The sequence below is a fragment of the Spermophilus citellus genome (assembly GCF_964194105.1).
Source record: "Spermophilus citellus genome assembly, chromosome: X".
Classification (NCBI taxonomy): domain Eukaryota; kingdom Metazoa; phylum Chordata; class Mammalia; order Rodentia; family Sciuridae; genus Spermophilus; species Spermophilus citellus.
The window spans coordinates 12631826-12649391 of record NC_138190.1 but is presented as its reverse complement, the minus strand read 5'-3'; the positions used below and the strand labels follow the sequence as shown (position 1 = coordinate 12649391).

Sequence of the window (17566 nt, the reverse complement as noted above, 5' to 3'; positions counted from 1 at the left end):
TGGTAAAATCCAAACAAACAAAACTCCATAAAAAACCTCAAATATCTGCTAACAGCAGAATGGTAAACAGATTGCAGAATACGGTATTCATACAGTGGACTACTGTACAGTAATAAAAGGGAATACACTATAAATGCATGCAACATCAGTTTCAAAAAAGGATACCAGGGAAAAGAAGCCAGACAAAAAAAGAGTAACAGATGAATGCATAAAGAAAATGTAATTTATATACACAATGGAGTTTTACTTAGCCATAAAAAAGAATGAAATTATGGCATTTGATGGTAAATGGATGGAACTGGAGACCATCATGCTAAGTAAAATAAGGCAGTCCCCAAAACCCAAAAGTTCTCTCTGATATGTGGATGCTAACTCACAATAGGGAGAGGGAGAATAGAAGTTCATTGGATTACATGAAGGGAGGAGGGATAGGAATAGGAAAGACAATAGAATGAATCCAATGTTACATTCCTACGTTCATATATGAATACACCACCAGTGAAACTCCACATTGTGTACAACCACAAGAATAAGAACCTAATTAGAATGTTATACTCCATGTATGCATAATATCTCAAAGTAGACTATACTGTCATGTACTTCTATAAAGACCAAATAAAATGAATAAATAAATAAAGAGCATGTGCTTGCACACTTTGGAATCACCTTCTGTTGGTAGACATTTTGCATGTGAAATCTTTCCCCTAGTAAGCAAAGGCTTGAATGAAAATGGCAATGATGCAGTTTTCACCCAAAGAAAGGCTTTCCAAAAAAAATGTGTAACTGGAAAAGCATCTCTCTGTCCTTTGTATCTCAGCTGGAAGGGACCAAAAAATCTTAGGGTAATGAAATGCAAAATAATTTTATGTATTTTAAATTTCAGGAACATTTTGTTTAATCACGTCCTATTAATAAAGCATTTTTACATGCAGAGCATTATATTCAGAGGCATTTGTGGAAAATAACCCCCACATGAATGGAAAAGAGGACAAGGACAGGGAGGCAAGGACAGAGCACACTTCATGCCAACTGGTCAGCTCAGTCACTTATTCCCGTCAATTGCTCTGTACTGTCAAGAAAAACACAAAACAGGGCCCACTGGACCATGATCACTGTGAGGTTGATGCCAATGAGTACCTTATTCATTCCCTGTGGCCAGCTTTGCCAATTAGTGGAGCCACTGCCAAGGGCCACTGAGCTCCATCAGCCCTCAAAGGTTGCTAGCCCCACATAAAAGACATGAGTGAGGAAAAGGCAGGCCAGGCTTTGAAGTGCAGGGAAGAAAGAGTTTTTGAACTGACAAACAGCACAAATACCCTCACCCAAATCCTAGGAGCCAGCAGTGTGAGTCAACAGAAGAGCCCAGAGGTGGGAAGATTTTGCCTATTTATTTCCACTTCCAGTCAAGCTTTGCACTGGTAACTCAGGCCAGATGTAGCAAAAGCGTATCAGGGTCATAGTTGACCTCACCACAGCCAACTTTTAAAATATACAAAAGATAAGACCTTCTCACACACACGCCATGCACATTCTACTTTTCCTGTTTTGCTTTTTTTTTTCTGAGTTCAACTCTATGAATGTTATCCCATGTATAGACTTGTGTTACCACTACCACAATCAGGACATAGAACTCTTCTATTGCCTTCCCAAATTCCCACACGCTATCCCTTTATAGTCACAGCTTCCCCCAACTCCTAACCTCTGGCAGCCACTACTCTGTTCTCTGTCACTATGGTTTTGTCTTTTTGAAAATGTTATATGAATGGAATCATACAGTATGCAACCTTTTGAGACTGGCTTCTTTCACCGAGAATAATGTCCTTGACATCTATCCAAGTCATTGTATCAATAATTCATTCCTCTTTATTGTGAGTAGTGTTCCATTGTCTGCCTACATTCTGAACAGTGAAAAAGTCTTGGACATGCAAGAGAATGTCAACTTGAGAAAATTCTGTAGTGATGCATACAGACAAGTAATTTCATGGATTATTCCTCAGCCAGGCTAATATTTAAAAAAGAAAGAAAGAATTCCCAAAGTAAATTCTGCAACAAGGAGTTTTATTTATTTCTCATAGTATTTAATATGAACCAGATTCACTGGCTACTGCTTTCATTAGCTATTGTGCTGGTTATGAAGCTATTGTCTATCATCTGTCTCCAAATCTATTCTATACCCTGTCCTAGATGGTGGCACTCTGCAAACAACATTCCTTCCTCACCAGCAGCTCCCATTAGGTTCTTGCAGTAGGGGTGTGTGAGAGAGACCAGAAAGCTGAAAGAGGAAGAAGGGACTTAGATCTTCTTGGTTCTCACTGCTCCTGTTGACATCCTTCCAGCACTGGTCCTTCAACCCAGTCATGGCAACTGATTTCAGCTCTCATCTGTTTCCATACTCTCACAACCAGAACCACCATATCCTCTAGAGATACCAGGCAGACTCAGCTATCCAGTGCCCCTTTCTCAGGGACCTACCAGCTCCATGAGATCCTTCTTTGGAGCTCCTGTGTCAGAAAGTATCCCCTACTCAGTGGTCTGGGTCCCAGTTTCTCAAGGGCTCTGAGTTTCAAAGCTTCCGAGGCACCCGTACCAGAAGGCTACGGTCTCTCTTCAGAGGTCTGGGTTCTAGTGTTGTATAGCTGCTCCAATAACCCCTTTCTTCATCATTTTCCCCATCCCTCAGAGCATTTAGCTGTTTGTTACCATTACTACCTTGGTGTCACCTTATTTTCCAATTTGCCCTGTCTTAAAATAATGTCCCTATATCAAATTCTCTCTGTTAAAACAGCTGGTGTGGTTTGTTTTACTGATTGGGCCCTGCTGGATAAAATACATGGAACCAAGCATTCCCTCTGGTTTACCTGTATCTAAGGCATCTAAAGACCTCATTATTTCCAGTTTGACTCCATTCAGGAAAATACAAACTAGTGTGATGTCAAGATGATAATGATATGGCAGAGAGAAAATCTAAAATGGTCTCAAAAGCAAAGTGGTTTTGGTGATCTTTGAAAATGGTACTATGGTCAATAGTTGTATCATTCCACTTGCCAGGTGCTGTGCTGATTTTTTTCAAAGAAAAAAATCCACATCAGAATAGCAGGTATAGTAAAAGTCATCAGTTATTTACAACCAGTCTCCAAGATCCATCTACTTTCTGCAGAGACCAAACTGGTAAGTTAAATGGAAGGTATAATTGGTATCATTGCTCTTACAATCTTCTATACTTGAGACTAACATCAAGCTATTCTCTCCCTATTCCACCCAAAAGGAATTTCTAAAGACTGAGGAAATTAATCACCCTATTTTCATAAAGCACAACCTCTTCTGACTATGGTTATTTCTGTGATCAAAAACAGTTTCAATAATTTGATAGGCTTGTGGAATAAATTCAAACACCTTAGTGTGATAATTAAAACCTTTCAAGATTTGGCCTATTGAAGCATTACAGCCAGTACCCTCCATTCTTGCACCCCATGCAGCGGCCAAAACAAAGAATTGGAACTAATGGACAGGTACCCCATAAAGATGGTTTACCCAGTCTGAAATCTTTCCTCCCATGTTCATATCAAACTTCTACCTACTTCTCAAAGACTTTCTTAAAAGCTACCTTTTCCACAGAATTTAATCCTATATCACCCACTCCAATGCCACATACCAGTTATATATTCTTACCTTATAATCAGTTCAGTATAACTGGCTCTAGTATCCATGTACTCTAAATGACAAAGATTATGTCTGACTCATTTTGGTATCCTAATACTTATGAATAGGAGATTTTTAGTTATTATTTTTTTTTTCAAAATGAAGGAATGAATGAAAGGCCCTAAGTGGAGTGAGGACATTCAAGTGGAGATATTGTTTTGAAAGTACAAGATATTTTTTGGAGAAGCAGCATAGTTTGGCTGTGGTCTATGATCTGTGCAGAAGATTTGTGGGCAATCCATCTGGAAAGTTACATTAGGATCCGAATGTAGAGAATCTGCAGAGTTAGGCTAAGGAAGTGAACTTATTTTGTTAGGCCATATGGAAGAATGGAAGGTTCAGGATTAGGTAAGAATCTGTATTTTAGAGATCCTCATGCCATGATTAGAGTTTTCTTTTTCTTTAATATTCTTTTAGTTGTAGATAGACACAATAACTTTATTTTATTTGTTTATTTTTATATGGTGCCAGGGATCCAACTCAGTGCCTCACACATGCTACGCAAGTGCTCTATCACTGAGCCACAACTCCAGCCCCTAGAGTTTTCTTAACTGGTTTAAAGAAGCAAAATATCTATGATAAAGGGAAACACCTAAGCTGAAGCAAGAGATCTAATTTGGAGGGATGGGATCATTCATAAACAGAAGTTCATGAAACAGAGGTTGCAAAACTAAGAAAAGCTTTTTTTTTTTTTAAATGTGTGTATGTGTCAGCTTTTTTTTTTTTTTAGCTGTAAATGGACCTTTATTTTATTTATTTATATGTGGTGCTGAGAGTTGAACCCAGGGCCTCACACATGCTAGACAAGTGCTCTACCACTGAGCCACAACCCCAGTCCTAGGAAGAACTTTTACCAAAAAAAAGTAAGATTTATCTAGGATGCTGTGGGTATGTATAATTCTTTTATAGCAAAGAATAGGCTTGACCAGCATCTCTCAATCCCAACCCTATTGTAAACTAATAGAATACTGAAGATCTCTAATATGAACCCATGGAGAAAGGGAAAGATGGGAAAGGATAAATAAATGAAAATAGAACTGTGAATGGGAAAGAGAATGAGGTAGTGAGAATATTCCAGAGCTCGAAAAATACTATTGAATGTGCCTCCTGCCAGCTTTGGTCTTTGATCTTTTTTCCAGGCTCAGTATTCCATTCTCAGTCTTCTAATTCCTTGGGTTTTTCTTAGAAGTTTCTTTCTCATTAGATTCATTTTTTCTTGATAGAAAATGGAAGAATCATTGCTTATTGCTTTGGACTATGAATAAGAGGTCTGGGTCCTAGTTTGAGAGATTTCCTCCACTTACTTCCCAATCAGGCTGTTGAAATGTCCCCTGTCCTTCAAATTTATCTCCTTGGAAAGAAAAAAAGTGTGACTTGACATCAGTCTTCTATTTTAAAATCTCTGGTTGCCACAGTATGACAAGTTAAAAACTATTCTCAGGCTTTGAAATGACAAAGAACTCCTGATATTCTTTCCTGGCTAATTTTATCAAACTTGGCAAAGAATATAATGATAAAGACAATACATTGGAACAATTTTGCTGTTAATCCTGATAAGAATTTAGGCCTCAGTGTTCCTCTGGAAACTAATCAACTTTTGCCATAGGGGCTCCATCTCATGCCAAGCATCTTCATCCTCTCTCCTAGAGACCATAAGACACTTTGTCTTTGGATGTCTCTGATGAGGCTTGGAGAGATTCCATTCAGAAGGGGATGAAGGTGAACTGCTATGACAAACTGATTCCACACTCTGAAATGGGAATCTTTGCCATGACAATGTGCTTGGAGGCAAAGTGTCCAATACTGTAACAATTTCTAATCACCTTAGATTGGATTCTCTATGGTCTCCTAGATTTTGCTATTTAAAATTTAAAAAGTTCTGAACTAAGTATTTTCTAATTGAACTTAACTTTTTCTGAAGATATATACTCAACAATAGATATTGGTGATATAAATTTCATCATAAAAACTGAAATACCCATGGCAATGTGTGTGTGTGTGTGTCTTTAACTTTCTATTTGGAAATAATTTTAGACTTACAGAAAAGGTTATAATAATGGTAGACAGCTTCCCATATACTTTTCCTAATGTTAATGACTTATATGGGCATAGTATATTTATTGAAACCAGGAAATTAACATTGATAAATACTGTCCACACTAATCTGAATAGTATCAAATAGTATAAACTGTCTTTGAATTTTGCCATTTTTTTCCATACTGATGTCCTTTTTGTCCTCCAGGATTCAATCCAGGACTGCATATTGCATTTAGTTGTCAAATCTCCTTAGTTTCCTTAAATTTTTGATAGTTCCCCAGTCTTTTTCTTTTGTGACCTTGATGTTTTTGAAGAGTACTGGTCAGTTATTTTATAGAATATCATTTGATTTGGGTTTTTCAGACATCTTCTCCTGATTAGAGTAAAGTGACTTTTTTTTTTTTTTTTGGCAAAAGTCCCACAAAAGTGTCCTCTCAATGCATCAGATCAGGAGGTGCATACATAAGTGTGACCTATTACTGATGATGTTAACTTTGACCTTTGGTGAAGATAGTGTCTGTCAAGTTTCTGCAGCTCAAGTTACTATTTTCTCTTTGTAACCAACAATTATATTATGAAGAAAAACATTGCTACTATACAAATGTCCCAATTCTCAGCATACTTTCACCCACCTAACTTTAGCATTCATTGATGACTACTGCCTGCAAAAATTATTACTATGGTATTTGGCTAATGGTGATCTTTTCCCCATCATTACTTCTATATTTATTAATTAGTATTCTGAAATGAAGAGCTGGACCCCTCCCATTTATTTATCTGTCCAATTTATTTATATCAGTATGGATTGATGGATATTTATCTTGTCTGTGTTATAATCCATTACCATTATTTATTTTATAGCTCAAAGTGTACCAGATTTGGTCACTGGCATTTCCTTTAAGTTCTCTCCATGCCCTTCTGAAATGCCCCCTATTATTTTTTGAGTATTTTCTTACTTTCTGGTATCACAAGATAGTCTAGGCTTATCTTGTATTTTCCCTGACCCAGCCCTGGAATAAATCTTTTCTCCAAAAGAACCCCCTTATTAGAGAATCTTATTTGGAAACAAGATTTAGACACTAGATGTCCTCAGTGTTATTAGAGTGCCCTAGCTCCTAAGGCCTTCTCAGATGACAGAGCTAAACAATATAGATCTGCATACTGAGAGAAACACAAAGTGTGGTGGTCCATTTTCAGAATAGTATTCAGCCTTAATTGGATCCAGTTGTAGCCCTTCCTTTTTGCCCACCCTAATTCTAAAATTAGCCAATTGTATAGACTGTAACCCAGAACTCCTCCAATCAGAGTGAAGGGCAGAACTGCATTAGATATAAGCAGGTGGACTGCTCGTTCAGGCACACTTGCTAGCCAGGTTCCAGTAGCTCATGGCCCTTCTGCCAGAAGTAAAGGTTTGCCTTGCTCACCCACTTCCAAGCATGTGTTTTATTTCTTGTGGCACTTGGTTGTTTCTAATAATACTCATGCACACACACACACACACACACACACACACACACACACATTTACTCTATATCTATCCATCTATCTTTATCAGTATGTATACATATGTGAATATGTGCATAAATTTATACTGGCACTTTAGATTTCAATCCAACACCGAAGCATTCTTTTTAGACTCAACTCTTATTTGTATCTCCTTTCTCCAACAGTGAGATACTTGGCTGGCATAATCCACAAAATATTTATTGTTTTTGCTCAGTTTTGGTATACATATAAAATAATTTCAGAATTGTTAGTTCATTTCCTTGTAAAAATAAAGTTACTAATTAGGGTACAATATTTTTAAACAATTCTTTCTTCTTTTAGCTTTACCCTGTTGCTTCTGGCAGGGTCGCTCCCAGAGGAGTTCCTGGGTCAGGATGGGATCTCAGGCCTCTATGTTACTGAGGAATGAAGAATTGGAGGCAATTAAGAAGGAGACTGGCTTTTCCCATAGTCAGATTGCCCGCCTCTATAGACGGTTCACTACCTTGGACAAAGAAGAGAGTGGATCTCTCAGCCGGGAAGATTTCCAGAGGATTCCAGAACTTGCCATCAACCCACTGGGAGACCGGATCATCAGTGCCTTCTTTCCAGATGGAGAAGACCAGGTGAACTTCCGTGGATTCATAAGAATCTTGGCTCATTTCCGACCCATTGATAATGATGTAAAGAACAAAGATGTGATTGGATCCGAACCACTCAATAGCCGAATCAACAAACTACGCTTTGCTTTTCAACTATATGATTTGGATAAAGATGACAAGATCTCCCGCAGTGAGCTGTTACAGGTGTTACACATGATGGTTGGAGTGAATATCTCAGATGAGCAACTGGGCATCATTGCAGACAGGACCATCCAGGAAGCTGATCAGGATGGAGATGGAGCCATATCTTTCACAGAATTTGTTAACATTTTAGAGAAGGTGCACATAGAGCAGAAAATGAGCATTCAATTTCTTGATTAAAGCAGTGAAGCCAAATTGTTCCCTGCTCTCTAGTACTTAAGAACTAGAGCTTGAGAACCTTCTGTGTACCAGCCCCTCTTCTACCCTATCATTGCCCTCCCCGCAAATACTGCTGTTGGCTGTATGACAACCTGAGATATTCTCTGTCAACACAAAACTGCCTTTGGTGTGAAGAGGGTGTTATGGAATATCTCTTCAGTATGCATTCACTGATGCTCCATTTCCAAATATCATCTCCTTTGTCCTACTGCTGAATGCCAGATGTCCATTTGGTCTGAGAAAATGAGAGGAGTAACTACGCCGAGAACCAAACAGCCAAGCTCTTTCGTGGGATGTAGACTATAGCCATGCTGCCTTCTCCAATAAGCCCTTGGCATTGCCTCCAACTTTTCCCATGTGTTCTCTGCTTCTTGCTTCTTTGTCACCCAACCTACCCTTTGCTGGTTCTTTCAGTCTCCTTGATTTTTCTTAGCTCTCCAATTCCCACTGATTGATGTGGCACCCCACATCATATTTATGTCTATTAAATATGTTTCTAACTTGGCAATATACTTCTATGGTCTGCAAGTTTTTATTTACCTTTGCTCATAAATCAGTCTCTAGGATATTGCCTCCCCAAGGGCTTTTCAGGAATCAACTCTTCTTTGGGAAGAATGTAACCTCTGTTCCCTGCACTCTCTTCTGTCATCAAAGGATTGTTTGATGGAGATGGTCTTCTTGGGAGGTAAGGTGTGGAGCCACATTTTCTCGGTGGCTCACTCTGGTCACTCTCCCTCCAGTCTCTGAGCCTCCACATGCACACCTATGTGGCAAACCTTGTTACTGCACTGTAGATCCTTCAGAAAGCAGCCATGTGTATGCCAGTTTGTTGGGGGCACCATCACCACCAGAACTTCTGCTCTGACCATATTCTTGGGGACTTTCTCATGGGTTTTTGAACAAAGAGGCTGGACACCCTGAAAAGCATCCTGCTTTGACCCCTCAGTGTTATGGGCACTGGAATTCTTTTCACTTCATGTTCCCAAGTAGATTACTGCTAAGCAAATGCCCAATTTGTCCTGTCTGAGATTTCAAGATTGTCCTCCATATCTTTAAGACTTTCACACTTGGCAAATGACTATGCTGGAAGCTGTCATTGGCTCCAAAAAGAAGTCCAAAGCATCAAATGTATTGTAGTTTAGATGCGTGGTTACAATAGCTTCCTAGCTTCTTGTGTAGATTACTGCTAATCTCTTAGAAACATGAAATTTGGAATTAGTGGCACAATCTGAGGTGGAACAAGCCTTTGAGCAAGCCAGAGTAGCTTCTTTGCCAAAGTCAACTAAGTTGATTCAGGCTGTTGACATCCCAAAGTCTGTCTAATTAAGTCTCTTCATTTGTGCATCTGCCCTTGGCCATCTTTTCCCTGACCCATTGCTTACTTGCTTGCTTAGGAAGGAAAATGTATACACAATTCTTAAGGAAGGGAATGGCTAAGGAATACCACTGCAAAGGGATGAAGAATGGATGGAGACCAGGGAAAGGGATGGCCAGGCAGGATGACTTGAGTATAAATGAATGAAGAATTCTTTTTGAAGTATCACTCTGACTTTGTGATCAAGTCATATAGGGATTGTATAAAAGGGAAGAATTGTCTAATCTGTTAGTTACCTCACAGGCTCTTTAACTTATGTATGTAAAGTTCTTGAGTTTACAGCTTTCACTCTTTTGGCTGTATAGAAAACTATTTTAATCCATGGTTGTGTCTCATGGTCCATGGATCCATCAACGAAACAAAAATACTGATTTCCAAAGTTATTAATGTTAGCCATCTTCTGTAAGGTGGTAATGTTATTTATGTTTAGTTTGGCTTATTTGTTACTATTTATTTTCAACCTTGGGGTTCTCCTCACATTCTGACTGATGTTATTTATTTATGGGGGATATTATAACATTACCTGGCTCTAATGAGCCATACAAAAAATATACTCAGAGAAATGACACTCCTTCTTGACACTACTACTAACCCATTACCAATCCCTCATTCTTTTTCTTTTTCTTTTTCTTTTTTTTTTTTTTTTTTTTTTTTTTGGTACCAGGGATTGAGCCCAGGGGCACTTAACCACTGAATCACATCACTACCCCCTTTTAAAATATATTTTATTTAGTGACAGGGCCTTGCTGAGTTGCTTAGGGCCTAGCTAAGTTGCTGAGGCTGGCTTTGAACTTGTGATCCTCCTGCTTTGGAACTGGAATTACAGGTGTGAGCCACCGTGCCCAGCCAGTTCCTCATTCTTACTAAGCTATCCCTATCTACCTCTTGTAGGCAAATCAGTGTCATTAATTTCTAGTTTATCATCCTTGCAGCGGTCAATTTGCTATGCTTGTTTTGAAAATTTGAGTTTGTTCCAATGTGATTGATATGTTAAGAGAATGATTTGAGCATAATGTGAATTTCACATTTGCTTATGCATGATTTCATACATCAGAAACTCTAGGTGAATACAGGAACTGCACCCTGTGTGAGAATACAACATTCGTGCACGCACAACATGCACCCCCAACACACTTCAAATATCTATCAGTACCCCAGTTCACCCTGTATTAGGATCCCATTCAAGCCTGGTGTTAACAACCTTCCCTTCAATTTCAAATAACCCTCCTTCCACTGCTTCCCAGTAACTGACAACTGCAGCCCCTCTGATGCTCACTCCATAAGCAAACTTCAGGGTTTCTTTTCTAGGTGAAGTGCCAATTTACTACAATGTTTATGGTTTATGTATTTTCTTTTCTCCTCCCCCACTCTTTCTTTATTCTGGGGGGTCTTTACCACTAGCTACATCCTCAGACCTTTTTATTTTTTATTTTGAGACAGGGTTTCACCAAGTAGCTTAGGGTCTTCCTAAGTTCCTGAGGCTGGCCTTGCCTCAGCCTCCCAAGTTGCAGGGGTTACAGACATGTGCCACCACATTTGGTTTATTTATGTATTTCTTAATAATTTACCATGATTTCTATCTGTGTGTGTTTGGAAAGAGAGGGGGAGGGAGGGAGAGAGGGAGGGGAGAGGGAGGGGAGAGGGAGGAGGGAGGATGGAGGGAAGGGCCAGAGGGGGTGAGGTATGGAAGTAGTGTTTTAGTGTTGTGCCCCTAACTGCTTTCCCCATAAACCTTTGGTTTTTATTGTGTAGTTTTGCATAGTGGGAGATTTTTAGGGATGCATAGGTTGTATTATTGCAGAACTGACTCTATTCTTTTACGCAAACAAGTAGACACCTGTTTGTTTTCATGTACCCTTCTTTCTAACGTGAAGGATTGCATAGGATAGACACTCTTGTTTTTCCCTTTTTCACAAAACAGTATGTCCTAGAAATCACTCCATATTAGTTCATAAAGATCTTTCTTGCTAATTTATAGCTCCATTTGTGTGGATATCATGTTGTTTAATTCATTACTCTGCTATGTACACACATTTTGGTTGTTTCTAATATCTTGTAATTGTAAACAGTGGTGCAATAAATAAACTTTTTGTATTATTGGAAGTATATTTTTAGTGGGATTGCTGGGGCAAAAAGAAAGTATATATGTAGTTTTGTTAGATATTGCCAAATTGTCCTCCAGATAGGTTGAACTGCAAATGGTAGACCAGTAATGTATGAGAGTACCTGTTTCCCTAGGGTACACCAAGAGAGCATGTTGTCATATCGTTTTTGTCATATGGTTGTGATATTAATTTTTGCCTATCTAACAGGTGATAAATGGTATGTCAGTATTATTTGCATTTCTAATTATAAGTGAGTTTGAACAATTTTTATTAAGTTTAAGAAATATTTTTAGCTGGGTGTGGTGGCACATACCTGTAATCCTAGAGGCTGGGAGGAGGATTGTGAGTTCAAAAGTCAGCCTCAGCAACTTAGGGAGGCACTTAGCAACTCAGTGAGGCCCTGTCTCTAAATAAAAATAAAAAAGGGCTGGGGATGTGGCTCAGTAATTAAACACCCCGGGTTCAATCCCAGGTGCCAAAAAAAAAAAAAATTACATTTTTCCTGAATTGTCTATTTACATCTTTCCCCCATTTTTTTCTTCTAGATTTTTGCTCTTCATCCCTCAATTTTTCAGAGTATTTATCCATTAGAGATATTAGCCTTTTTTCCATTGCACACATTTCTCCCAGTTTTCCAGTTGTATTTTTACATTGTTTATTGTGTTTGAGAATGCAAAAATATTTATTATTCAAATTTATCAAGCTTTTCCTTTGTTGCGTCTGTACTTTGAGTGACTTAGGAAGGCTTTTCCTAGGCTGAGGTCAAAGAGTAATTAACCATACTTTTTTTCTAGTATGTATATGGTTGCATTTTTTTATACTTAGGTACCTGATCCATTTGGAATTTAGTTTTGTTTATGGTGGGAGGTATGCATCTAACTAAATGGTTCTTAATGAGGTGTGATTATAGCTCTCACAGAGAACATTTGGTGTCTGGGGACACTTTGGGTTGTCACAAATCATGAAAGGAACACTACTGACCTCTAGTGGGTAGAGGCCAGGGATGCTGCCCAATATGGCACAGTGTATCGGGCGGCTAAGAATTATCTGCCCCCAAATGTCAATGGGCTATCATTTGTGTAATTGATACCCTGCTGCCTTACTGAATTCTTTTATTGCTTGAATTAGTTTTATCATTGATTCTTTAGGATTTGGGGGTATACTGAAGCCAGAATTAGACAGTCAATATAGATAGGTAAATCAAGTCAAGTCAGATCAAGGAGGCCAATTTGAGTGAGTCCGGGAAGTTGGAGAGGGATTGAAATGCTAATACTTCAGAGCCCTTCCTCCACCCTTATCAAGATAACCCGCCCCTGCTACAACCAGTTGCTAAGGTAACCTGAATCAGGGATTGTCCCTCCCTACAGGGAGTTGTCAATTATACCCCTTCTGGCCCAGATCACACTATCTTGGCCTCTCCAGCCCCTGTCTTTCTCACTTTTTGACCATCCCACGGAGCATTTCCAGGGCCTAGTATGAGAGAGAGAGATAGGGGAGGAGAGCAGGAAAACAAAGGAAGCCTAAGATCTATAAAAAAGGCAGGACCTCTCACTTCTTTGGATACTATGGGAGCTAGAGCTCCCTTTTCCCTCCTGAGAGAAGTCTGTTACCCCTTTTTAAATAAACTGCTTCATGTGCTTACCCCGGCGTGCTTCTCTAATGCTATATTTCAACATGTGAGAGAGCAAAACTCATCACTGATAATCGGCGGTATTAATGCTATATATTTCTGGTATAATATCTTCAGATAGATATGAGTTTACTTATTCTTCTCCAATTCTTATGCCTCTAACTGAGTTATCTTGTCTAATTGCATTGATTAATACCTCAAATACAATGCTAAACAGTAAGAAAGATAGTGAGCACTCTTGCTTCTTCCTGATTTTAGTAGAAATGCCTCTACTGGTTCCCCATTAAGTAAGGTACTGACTTTCTGACTAATACATATACCTTAAAATGATAAATATAAAAAAAAATTTTAAAAAAGCCAAGATCATTGTAATGTCATGTGTAGATAATTAAAAAAATTAAAAACAAAACTATAAATATAATAGATATCATTTCTATATAATATATATTTATATACATATATTATATATACATATATGTATATAAATATATAAAATTTTAATGAAGTATCATTCAATTCCTATTTTCTTAAGTCTTTTTTTAAATTAAAAATTGATATTGAATTTTGTTTAAGGTTTTTCCAGCATCCATAGAGATAATCATATAGGGTTGCCCTTCTTGGATCTGTTATTATGTATAAGATACCAATAGATGTCCCAACATTAAACCAACCTTCCTTTCCTGAAATAAGTTCTATTTAGTTATTGTATATTAATTTCTTAATGTAATGGTATTTTTTTTGCTAAGTAATTTAGAATTTTTGAATCAATAATCATAAGTGATATCAGCTGCAGATATCTTTATTTTTTTTATGGGCTGCAGTTTAAGTATCATGAAAGAAACAGGGAAATTTTACTTCATTTTTAATGCTCTGAAACAATTTATACAGCATTGGGAGTATATGGACTTTGGAGGTTTAATTGAATTCCTCTGGGAAACCATCTGTGTCTGTGGCATGGCTCCTTAATAACTTCTGTTTCTTCTATGGAAACAAATTTATTTAAGCTTATTAGTTTAATGACACCATCTTTTATCAGTGCATCACAGTCCAGATATCTTTAGTTTACTTGTTGGCAGGGAAGGAGTAATTTGTCCTTCAATTTTTTCTTTTGTCTTTTCTCCTTCATTTCTAGTTGCCAAAGGACATATTTTTCTTCTTTTTTTTGCCTTTGATCTCTCCCAGAAGAAGCTTTGTATATGGAAGACTGCTTTTGTAAAGTATACATATTTTAAATCTTCTTCCTGTAGCTTGTATCTATTTGGACTTTTAAAAAGTATTCTCAGACTTAGGGTAGATTTAATGTTTTCTAGAGGTTGTTTTTGGTCAACCTTAAGTCCCACTGCTAGTTCCCCTCTTCTGTATAGTTTTATTGAATCTGCCCTCCCTTACCTTGTAACAAGAGGAGACCCACTGATACTTGTTTTTCTTTTTTACTTAACAGTTAATTTGGTGTTTGGGCATTCTCTATCCTCAAATAATGCTTATGGGGTATTTTGTGCAGTTTTATTTCCCCTATCTTGTCCTACACCAGTTCTGAAGGAAACACTGGGAGATGGGGACCTAGTATAGTACCATTGTCTTCAGCAACCTGGAAGTCTCAGCATGTATTTTGATTTTTTTAAAAAAGATCTGTTCAACTGCCTCTAACAAGCAGCTTTCTGGCCATCAGCACTGTAAATCTAAAGGCTATTGAGCACATAAAAGTACTGCTTCTTACCAACAAACACCGCATGGGCCACCTCTAATGGCTGGTATTAAGAGTGAAAATCCATGGTTGGATTTTCAGAGAGTAGGCTATCTGTTCTTGCTCTGGCAAAGGCTCCTTGTTTTGATACTCAATTGTCATTCTCAGTTTCACCACAACCTAGATGAGAAAAAATTCTCCAAGAATTCTACCTGGAGGCAAAGGAGTTACAATAAATGGGTTTTTGCTTAGTACATGAATATATCACACTGAGACACTCTTTTCTCTCCTTACCCCCAGAACCCCCCACCATAATTAGTATCCTGCCACTTACAAGTTCATTGGAGCCAAAAGTTCAATCATGTGGACAGAAGTTGATCCCAGGCAATTTCTCTTTCATGTTGCCCTTGGGATAACATTTTTACTATGAACTTTTTACAATTGGCTCCCAGCCTTGCCCAAACAACTCTTTAGGCCCTTTACCACTCAAAAGCTGTGTTTTCTGTGTTGAATTAAAAAAAAAAGGTTAAAATATTATGTGAAAATATGGATTTAGAAACATTTGTTTCAATCCCTTCCCTATAGCCAGGTCCACAATAGCCTTATGTTCCAAAGAAATGATCAGAAGTTAATTTCCTAGAGGTTAAATATCTAGCAGGGCTGGTCTCTAATAGGAAACAGATATAGTCTCTGGCTATAAAATTTCAGAATATATTAGAAGGATGGAAGAGATACTATCATTTTAGGGATCCTTTCTCTGAAATTACCTCTTTTACCACCTTTTCCAAGGGAGGACTCCCAGATGGGCTTTAATTAGATACACCTCTTAATTTTTTAGCTCACAGCATTTTAAGCTAAATTGGCTACTCCAGTTTCTTGTGAGTTCCCCTCGGAAAACTTCTGATGTAGATTAATCAACAAGATATGAAGCATCCCCTCTTCCTACTTGTGGGACCTGTGGGCTTAACTTTGGAGCCATTGCCAGATGTCACCAGACAGATGTCTCCCTTGGAAATTTAAAATATCCCATGGTCCCCTTAGGAGTTCACTGCAGTGCCCTAGGGAATTTCAGCACACAGTTTGGGAACCACAGATATATAGCTTTGCATACTTTTCTCCTAACTCCTTCTCTCTCTGTGTGTATACTGTACACTCAGATGTTTTTGTGATCATACTATATACAATTTTATAAACTGTTTAAAAATCCCTGATCGTGAAACAAATTTTTCCATGTCATCAAATATTCTATCTCACAATTTTTGATATTCCATTCATATATAAATACATACACATATATCAGGATTCATTAAATTAAGCTCATATTGTTAGATACCTATGGTATCTATAACTCTCTTTTGCTATTATAAACAGTGCCTTGATGAACACATTAATAAATAAATCTTTACATACACCTACTATTGTTTGCATTAAATTCCTAGATGTAGAATTGCTGAATCAAAAGGTGTAAATGAGTTTTGCCTTCAAAAAATGGTGTAATAATTTATACTTCTGGGGCTGGGGATGTGGCTCAAGCGGTAGCGCGCTCGCCTGGCATGCGTGCCACCCGGGTTCGATCCTCAGCACCACATACCAACAAAGATGTTGTGTCTGCCGAGAACTAGAAATAAATATTGAAAATTCTCTCTCTCTCTCTCTCTCTCCTCTCTCACTCTCTCTAAAAAAATAATAATAATTTATACTTCTTCCAGTCTTTTTTTAATATTTTTTTTAGTTGTAGTTGGACACAATACCTTTATTTATTTATATTTATGTGGTGCTGAGGATTGAACCCAGGGCCTCGAACGTGCTAGGTGAGCACTCTACCACTGAGCCATAACCCCAGCCACTTCTTCTAGTCTTAATTGTGAGTAAACATTACAGGCTTTTAATTTGCTGGGAAGAATTTTAATGTAAATGGTTATAGATAAAGATATTAAGATATCCAGATATTTTAGGCACATATGCTGAGCACTTTCACACATATGATATAATCTTATTTATATAACATCATTAATTCTTAACAATCTTGTAAAGTTGAAATTATCATCCCTGTTTTACAAGATGAAGAAATATGGATTTTAAAAAGATAAAATATTTTTTTCTAGATTATACAACCAAAATGTATAGCTGGGATTTAAATCCAGTTAGACCTATGATCTTATCACTATGTCATAGCTCAACTACTTGAATGGCAAATCATCATCATCATCATCATCATCATCATCATCATCATTATCATCATCATCTTAAGGCCTGAAATTTCTGGAATACATCAAGCACTGTTCACATGTTTTAACATATTCAATCCTTAGTGACAAACCTATGAAGTACTGTCTACTCTTATCCTTGAGACACTGAGATGATGAGCTTCTCCAGGATCATACAGCTAGGATGTGATAGAGCTGGTATACAAATCCAGGCAATGTGGCTTCACAGATTATGCCAGTAATGACCAAAGTATGATAGCTGGTAGAGTTGTGGAAGACTACATCAGAATCTTACCCTGAATGCTTTTTTTTAGATGAAGAA

At 37.8% G+C, this 17566-nt stretch overlaps 2 protein-coding genes across 2 annotated transcripts in view; one reads left to right on the top strand and one right to left on the bottom strand.

The window, feature by feature from the left end:
• NHS (NHS actin remodeling regulator) overlaps positions 1 to 17566 on the bottom strand; it is a 337999-nt gene that overhangs the window by 20624 nt on the left and 299809 nt on the right. The window lies entirely within an intron of this gene.
• On the top strand, positions 7617 to 8204 carry LOC308638922 (calcineurin B homologous protein 1-like; the record flags this gene model as incomplete). Its single annotated transcript, XM_081276873.1, has 1 exon — positions 7617 to 8204. The coding sequence occupies one exon, from the start codon at positions 7617 to 7619 to the stop codon at positions 8202 to 8204; it is 588 nt and encodes a 195-aa protein (XP_081132999.1).